At 45.4% G+C, this 8,715-nt stretch overlaps 1 protein-coding gene across 1 annotated transcript; it reads right to left on the bottom strand.

Moving 5' to 3' along the window:
* Positions 1 to 23: 23 nt before the first annotated feature.
* On the bottom strand, positions 24 to 8,106 carry LOC101358946 (putative killer cell immunoglobulin-like receptor-like protein KIR3DX1). Its single transcript, XM_023736232.1, has 4 exons — positions 8,034 to 8,106; positions 6,893 to 7,192; positions 4,293 to 4,343; positions 24 to 242 (listed from the first exon to the last, which is right to left on the bottom strand). The coding sequence occupies exons 1-4, from the start codon at positions 8,104 to 8,106 to the stop codon at positions 130 to 132; spliced, it is 537 nt and encodes a 178-aa protein (XP_023592000.1). The 3' UTR covers positions 24 to 129.
* Between the last annotated feature and the right edge of the window lie 609 nt (positions 8,107 to 8,715).

Raw genomic sequence — 8,715 nt, 5'->3', positions numbered from 1 at the left:
TCTATGAATGAACTCCTAGGAAGAAATCCAGGTTCTTGCTTGATAATGCTCTGTGTGCTCAGGACCTGGGGACGAGGTCTGGCCTGACACTGGGCTTGGCCTTTGGTGAGTTGCATGTAGATACTGGGCTCAGGTGATGAGTACTTGGGACTCAGGGAAGTTGGTGTGACTCTTCTCTGTGTGAGGGTCCAGTGGTTCAACTGGGCATAAGTAACCTCCTCTGGTTCTTTTGCTGGAAGGTCCTGAAAGGAGGAAGGTGAACAATAATGAATGGGACTTAACAACTGAAGGTGGGGTCTTTGTTTACTTGGAGGGGCGAAAGTTGTGTAGAGGATTTGGGCTGGAGAGAACTCACTCCATCATCTATCATTCGGTCTTCCTTCGGCTCTCTGTCCATAACAGAAGCATCTGTGGCTGGAAATGAATTCAAGGCTTGTGGGAGAGCTCTTCCATATTGTCACTTCATAGACGGGGACACCGAGGCCAGAAAGAGGCACTGGTGTGCCCTAGGTTACTCATTCAGTCTACCCTACTAACTTAAAAGAACCACCCCATCAACAACCCCAGACCCACACTGACTGCACCAGGGTCGCCTTTCAATCCCATTGCCCCCATCCTACTTCTATTCTTATATATCATTACCTCCTACAGGTTGGTGACTTTTCTAAAGTTAAGAAACAGATAGTGGAGAAGAAGGGGCTGTTAGTCAGAGAAAGGGCAAGAGTCCCAGAGCTCTGTTTGGAAGGCCTCCACAAAGAACCACAGCTCAGCCTACAGGAAGTGAATGCACACATTTGTGTCCCGATCGTACCTCCCTTCTCTGTTCCTATCTTTAGACTTACTATTTTTGGTAGAGCACCAGTGACAGATAAAAGCAAGGAAGAAAATGACAATGCATATGGAGACCACTGAGAGTCCAATGAGAATGTCCAGCTGTCTGAAGTGTCCATGAGGAAGATGTGAATCTGTCAACAAGCAAATGATAGCAACTTCTATTTATTTATCACATATTTTGCATAGCTTTATACTGGGTTCATTACGTATGTTTCTTAAACTCTGACAACAACCCTAAACCAGACCAATTACTTTATCCATTTTCCAACATGTGCAAACAAATCGAAGAGAAGTGAAATCAGTTATACCATCAAACAGCCCATAACTGGAATTCTGAAGCCAGTTCCACCAGGCTCTAATGTTCCTTTTTTTGTGTTGTCCCATGAGACAAGGCATTATGTTTTTGAGTTAAATGGAAATCACTTGCACCAACTATACCTGAACACCCTTTCTCATTGTACTTCCTCGCCAGACCACAATTGCACATTCTGGGAATTGAGAAGGAGGTGGACAGAGGCTGGGGATGCCTCTAGTCCAGGTGACCAAAATTCTGAACTCACTCTAAAGAATCTTGACACCCCCCTCCCAGGGATGACTGAAGTGGGGTGGGTAATGGCTTTCGGTGATGGAAGTGAGGCAGATAGGGTTCACTGTGCTGGCAGAATAAAAGAGCTGTTAAAAGACTACCACCTAAAAGTTGGGTAAACAAGAACCACATCCTGTTAACATAAAATAAGGTTAGAACAACCTGTGAATTACTACTTCCTCCTTAGTATTTTTCTAGTCCCTTTCCCCTTCTTACAGGCTCTGCATGTGCAGAAGAACAAAGTATGACTGCTGTTTTGGCTTACCAAAGGGGATGAGGTAATACAGAAGATTAGTGTGCCTGCACCATATTCCATAATAAGCAATGCCAAGAACTGTCAAGGGGACTCCGTCTTAAATATAAGCAGGTTCCACTTGGATTCTAGATACGTGCAACCTAATTAGTATACACTACCAGTCCAAGGAGTACCTGCCCCTTCGAAGAAACCCACTGAATATTCATTACTTTATTCTCCCCACCAAACCCACATAAGCCCTAGCCTTGCTTCTCCTTGTGAGTCAGCCCCACACTGATTTCCTTTTACTAGTCACAAGTGAAATAAACCTGTTAGAGCTGAACCCAACAGCCTTTGCAACAGGTTCCATCTTGGGCTGCCTCCTGCATGGGCACCTAATCTTTATAACAGTCTTAGGCTGGGTTCTCTAGAGAAGCAAAACCAGTGAAGTGTACAAATATATATATATAGAGAGAGATTATATCAAGGAAACAGCTCACGTGATTGTAGAGGCTAGAACGTCCCAAGTCCGTGGATCAGGGTAGAGGCCTCTCCCAAGTCACACAGCTGCAGAAGCTGGCAAGCCCAAGATCGGCAAGTCAGAGAGCAGGGCTCCCGCTTACAGGCCGTGCAGATCAACGAATCCCAGGTTCGGCAGATAAGCTGACAGCTCAAGTCCCAAGAAGTGGAGAAAAGATGACAGGGAGCAGCCGCAGGATCCAGAGAGAGCAAAAAGCCAGAATGTCTGCTTATATACAGATGCGGGCCACACCTCCAAGGAGACTCTCTTTCATCTGATTGGCTACTCACAGTATATTCAATCATGAGAGCGATTACATTAAAACACTGAGAATCCTGACTCAGCCAAGTTGACACACAATCCTAACCATCACAATAACCGTGCCTCTTTCATGAATACAGATGATGCCTTTTCCCACCTAAAAACCTTTATAAGCCCTAGCCACTCCTTTGTTCCGGGACAAAGGCTAGCGTTGCTTAGTCCCTCTTTGTCTCTGCTCGCAAGCTACTTTTGCTCAATAAAGCTTTGTTCGTGCAGAAGACTTGAGCTTCTCCTGGTCATGGTCAGTAGAAGGCAAGAACCTCATAGGGGCTGCCCAGGTTGGGCAGAAGACCCCGGCAACAGAAGGGGAGTGGGCAAGGTGGTTTAGCATCTACTGAACACTCTCTACCAGGCCTATCTTTGGGGTAAGGGGGGCTTTCATATTTGTGAGTTCATCTTTTTTTAGACTAATTCTGGGAGGGAGGTGTCTTCAGCCTGATGTTCTAGTTGATAAAATTGAGGTTCAGTGAGTTTAGTGACTGAATTAGCAGAGCCATTATTTGATCCCAAGAGTCTGACTCTAGAGTTTTTATATTTCAGGGACTGTACCATGCTCCTTCACTAGGCTCCCTGCCTAGTCCTTCCCTTCTTCTGTCAGCCCAAGTATGAGTTTCCAAACAGTGAAACAGGGGCTCAGAGGGAAATGAGTATGCCCAAGGTTCCTATTTGGGAAACACCGAAACTAGGTTCTGATTTCCCTTCTAATGAGTCTACCTTGAATATGTTCTGAATCCACCAACTCAAATGCTTCTCCACCACCACTTCATGTCAAAGTCCCATGACTTTTCTCAAAAATAGCTGCCATAGTCTCCCACCAGGCTCATGGCTTCCACTCATGCTCCCTGCACCCTAAAATAAATTCTGTTCACATCTGCCAAAGTGTTATCTCTAAAATATCATGCAGACCATGACACTTTCATGATTAAAAATTTTAATGGACTCACATGACTTCACATCTGTCAGAATAAAATCCAAACTCTTTTTCGTTGCTTCTAAACTCTGGTATAATTTGGCTCTGGTCTACCTCTCTCAACAACTCCTCATATACCAAACGTCAAGCACACTACGTTTGAACACACCAGCTCATTGCCTCATTCGGTTCACTGTACCATCTGTTCCATCTGTGGTAAATTCTCTTCCACCAGACTTCTCAAGACTTACTCTCTTGATCATGAAGATCACAATGTTACCTCCTCAGTGGAGTCTTCTCGACCATCCACTCTAAATTATCCACTTACGCTTTCTACATCAGTTGACATTATTTTATTTCTCTTTCACTTGACCTTACTGTAATTCTAGGCAGAGCATTTACATTATGTAATTCATTCACTCATTCATTCATTAATTCCCCATTTTCTTCTTTCTCCATACGCTGCTGATTTTCACGAAAATCAAGGTCTTTTCTTCTTAACTGTTCTCTATTCAATACATAGAACATTGACAGGTGGACAATAAACATCCACAGTTCTCCCTTAAATCCCTGGTGTCCCCACACACTCTCATGTTCGCAGACCCTGACTGAGACAGGGTAATCGTTATTCCTGAACAGGGAGTCAGGTTCACTCTGACCTCTCATTTGGAAGAGACTTTGGACCCAGAGCATCAGAGGCTGAAAGGTTTCACTGATTCCCATGCTGGCCACAGTTTCAAAAGCTGATAGAGAATCTGGGGATTAGAGAGGGGAGGTGACTAGCCCAAGGTCATAGAGGTGAGAGGTGGCAAAACTAACAATGGATCATGAGACTTCTGTCTCCCCAGAGATTCATGAAGTTGACTAAAAATCCTCCTTTGCTCACCAGTCTTGGTGCTTGTTTCTGTAGGTGACAGGCAAGTACATGTTGGGGTTCCTAGGAAACAAAACCAAGAAGGGGCTAGTGAGTGTCCAGCTTACTGAAGTATGGCCTTCTTTTCCTGGAATGTTGGTCCCCCACCCACCCTCACTCTGTCATCCACCTCAGGACTGTTGGAGGTCCTGGGCTCCCTCTACCAGAATATTCAGAGAGATGATTCCCTTTTTAGGGAGAACCTTTACTGAAGAGGGAGTTGTGAATACTGAAGAAGGGTCAGAAAGGTGGAATGTTGTTATCTTTGAAGACGGAGGAAAGGATCATGAGCCAAGGAATGTAGGTCCTGGAAAACGTAAGGAAACAGATTCTCCCCTAGAGACTCCGGAAAGAAATGCAGTCATGCTGACCCTTAATCTTAGCCCGGTGATATCCATGTCAGACTTTTGACTTACAGAACTGTAAGATATGAATTGTGTGTGTGTGTGTGTTTTTTCAAGTCACTAAATTTGTGATATTTTTTACAGCAGCAGTAGGAAACTAATATAGATGTCAATGTCTAGAGAGGGAATAGTAGATACCTGGGGATGAAAGATGTCCATAATCAAGTGACATTATCTTCCTCTAGGAAGAACAATATTTGTGCTTCCTACCTGGGAAATCACTCTCTGTGAGTGAAAGGTCAGGAGGGGATCCTGGGAAATGGATAACGGGGATGGGCTGATCTCATTTCCCCAACCTGAGCCCAGCATTTCCACCTCCCGGCTCTGCAACAAGGAGTCCTGGTGGACCAGTGGTTAAAGCACTAAGCTGCTAACTAAAAGATCAGTGATTTGAACCCACTGGGCACTCCTTGGGAAAAAGATGTAGCAGTCAGCTTCCGTAAACATTACAACCTTGGAAACCCTAGAAGGCAGGTCTATTCTCTCTTACAGGGTTGCTATTAGTCAGAATTGACTTGATGGCAATGGGTTGGGGTTTTTTTTGGTTTTGGGGTCTGAAATGACTCCTTTCCTCATCCACTTGGATACCTAGAACCCTAATTTGGGTCTCCACATTGGAGAAGGGCTTTAGAAATGCCCCATCATACTATACCCTGTCACCCCTCTCAGCCTCTCTTTTCCTCTCTGTATTTCTTGATATTTCATACTCTGCACAGTCCCTAAGATCACCTCTGTCACCAGCAGGATGCCCTTCAGTTAGAGCTTTATGATTTAGTGTGAATCACAAGACATGGGGCAGGTATAGGGCTCCTTACCTGTGACCAAAAAGTGCAAAGGATCACTTGGGTGTGACCACTTATTGGGAGAGCGATGGAAGGAACCATAACATCTATAGGTCCCACCATGGGCTGGGGTCACAAGACCCAGAGGGAAGTCACCCTGGAATGCACCATTGTGACTCTGCAGTCCAGGGAGCCAGGGTTCATGGGCCTTCCCCTCTCTGGATAGATGGAACACGTCAAATGAGCTCTCTGAGTGGCAGCACAAGGTCACGTTCTCTCCTGACATCACCACATGGTCTGGCTGCACCAAGAGAGTAGGTTTCTTATATATACTTGGAAGGAAGAGACCTTAGTTTTAGAGCACAAGCCTTGCTCACACTATCCTTAGAACATGAACAATGGATTATCTGTTCCCATTTTTGGGAGTGAAATCCACATGTCTTCATGTCCTCTCTACATCTCATTTTTACGTCCATGATCCTGACTCACTGTGTGTGTGTGTGTAAGAGTGTGTGCATGTGTTTGTGTGAGTATGTACCTTTTGATGCTTGATTCTCTATTATTTCCTGACTGTGTCTCTGTGGCTTACTGCCCCTAGAAGCCTTAAGAGATGGTGGGGGTCTCTTGAATAATGGAACTAAGTAGCCGCATTGGGGACCTCAGAAAACAAGGTGGTGGCCTAGGCTCCCTCACCTGAAACCATGAGGCTATGGGTCTTACTGTTTCCCGAAACCATTAATTGGATTAAATTGTGTTCCCCCAAAATTTGTTGTGTAAATCCTAACTTCTATACCTTTGTTTATAATCCCATTTGGGAATGGGTTATTTTTTATGTTAATGAGGCAATATTAGTGTAGGGTGTGTCTTAAATCAATCTCTTTTGAGATATAAAACAGCAGACTAAGCAAGCACAAATGGAGGAGGATACACACAACCTGATTGCCAAGGAATCTAGGAAAAGAAGCTGAAAAGAGAAAAACACCTTCCCCCAGAGCAGACAGAGAGAGGGAGCCTTCCCCTAGAGCCATCGCCCTAAATTCAGACTTCTAAGAACTCTGGAGGTGCAGTGGTTAAGCTCTTGGCTGCTAACTGACAGGTCAGGGATTTGAACCCACCAACCGATCCATGGGAGAAAGATGTGGCAGTGTGCTTTCTTAAAGATTACAGCCTTGAAAACCTTATGGGGTGATTTTACTCTGTCCTATAGGATTTCTATGAGTTGGAATTGACTAATGGCAATGGTGTTTTTTTGGGGGGAAGGTTCCTTCTATTTTTTTGTGTTTCTCTTGAGTTTGTCTTCTCCTGTACTGACGATATGCTGAACAACCACATCACCCCCTGAGGCACCCATCACACAAAGACCAGGGACTGAACAGACCACACTTACCTGTGACCATAAGCTCCACGGGGGGACTGGGGGCCGACCACTCATACGGGGAGTGACTGTGAAAACCACAGCATCTGTAGGTCTCCGCAAGAGCAGGTGTTATAGGTTCCATGGAGAAGTCAGCCCAGGAGTTGCTGGTACGAAGCTTCTTACTAAGCTGCTGGGAATACTGTGAGTTCCCCTCCTTGTGTAAGTTATATTTATCAAACACTAGTTCTGAGCTACAGTTCAGGGTCACATTTCCCCCTGAATTCATTAGGGAACTTGGGTGCGCCCAGATTGCAGGTTTTGTGAATACACCTAGGGGCAAAGAGGGTGTGAGTTTAAATGAGTCACTCTACCTCATCCCTTCCCCTGAGACCTGCAGGTGAGAAGTTCTTCCTCTTTCACACCCAAAGCCTAAGTCCCTTCCTGTACCTGTTTCTTTGCATGTTCTCTATGCATTGTTCTCCATGCCACTGGCTCATGTTCTTCCATAACCTGAAGTCCCCTTGTCTCACCTATATCTGCATTTCCTCTCTCCTGGTTGGAGGTCCCCTGACCTTGTCTGTACTGGTTCTTGAACCTTTGACTGTGAGAGCCACTCTCCATATTTCCTCTCCCTGCTCTATGTAGTGAGCTGAGGCAGTGGTGCCCCTACAATATGCATTTCCTAGTGTGTCTTGAGAGCTCTGCACATCACTTAGAATAATGGGGATGACTGGGAGCAGTGGGAAGGGAAGAGGGTATTTCCCAATCCATGCCCCAACCTTTGCCTCTGGAGGCATCTCCTGAAGGTGCTGTGTCTTCTCCAAGGCTCCAACTCTTTAAGGTGGGGTTACAACCTCAGTAATGGGAATGGTGGTGCTGGGATCAAGTGACATTCCTCCCCTCTGAGTCCCCCTTGCTAGTAAGTGGTAGCAGCAACGTGCTCTTGCTAATCCCTATGTTGACACTCTTCTTTATTAGCTTCTTCCTACACTTCTGCACTCAGTTCTCTTTATTAAATACCTTCTATTGAAATTCTTAGTGTCTTCTCTTTCTATGGTTAGGTCCCAACTAGGAATCCTACAATAACTGTCTGGTCTCCACTGGGATCTGGGCTCTGAATAAGGCTGTCTGGGACACAGGGTGGACATGGGTTGGGGTGGACTTCTCCTACCTGTGACCACGATCTCCAGGGTGTTGCTGTATGCTGACCACACAGGGATATATCTCTGTAATATCCGGAACATTTGTAGGTCCCCACATGTGCTGTGATCACAGGGCTCATGGTGAAGCTGTTGTTGAAAAGTCTATCCTGGAGCTCAGGGAGAGGGGTGCCCTGTTTTTTTAATACTTTGAATTTGACAAAGTCAGTGAGAAAGACACCAAAGAGTCACTTTTCCTCCTAGAGGAATCACAGGGCTTGGCCAGGCTGAAAGTTTGGGGTTGTCATGACCTCCTGGGGGAGAAGAAGGCAGTAGCCTTAGAGAGGAAAATGTGAAGCTGCCCCTCCCCTCTCTGTCCTCAGAGGGCTTCTCCTTCACATTCTTGCAAAACTTCTCCCCCAAGTTGGAGCCCCTGATGCCCAGGAATGCTTGGTGGTGGGCCAGGGTCACAGCCCACACCATCATGGACATGACAAGTCTCCTCAGAAGGGCAATTTTATTTAGTGTTGAGAAAATGTTGAACAAAGCTTCTCCTAAAATCAATTTCCTATAACAATGACAGCATGCATACATAGTATATATCCCTTGAATGTATATTACATATACCCACAGTCGTTGAGTCGATCCTGACTCATAGCGACCCTAGGATAGAGTAGAACTGCCCCATAGGCTTTCCAAGGTTGTAATCTTTAC

The sequence above is a fragment of the Trichechus manatus genome, unplaced genomic scaffold (genome assembly GCF_000243295.1).
Source record: "Trichechus manatus latirostris isolate Lorelei unplaced genomic scaffold, TriManLat1.0 scaffold00087, whole genome shotgun sequence".
In the NCBI taxonomy this organism is placed as follows: domain Eukaryota; kingdom Metazoa; phylum Chordata; class Mammalia; order Sirenia; family Trichechidae; genus Trichechus; species Trichechus manatus.
Note: the sequence above shows the minus strand (reverse complement) of the source record. Positions and strands in the feature narration are given on the sequence as shown.

Excerpts from the sequence above, each read along its gene's own strand:
- LOC101358946 (XM_023736232.1), bottom strand. The coding sequence starts at position 8,106 with ATGTTCCGGATATTACAGAGATATATCCCTGTGTGGTCAGCATACAGC. Across the intron at positions 7,193-8,033 it reads CCTGGAGATCGTGGTCACAG|GTGTATTCACAAAACCTGCA; the intron begins GTAGGAGAAGTC and ends CTTTGCCCCTAG. Across the intron at positions 4,344-6,892 it reads CGTGGAGCTTATGGTCACAG|GAACCCCAACATGTACTTGC; the intron begins GTAAGTGTGGTC and ends TTTGTTTCCTAG.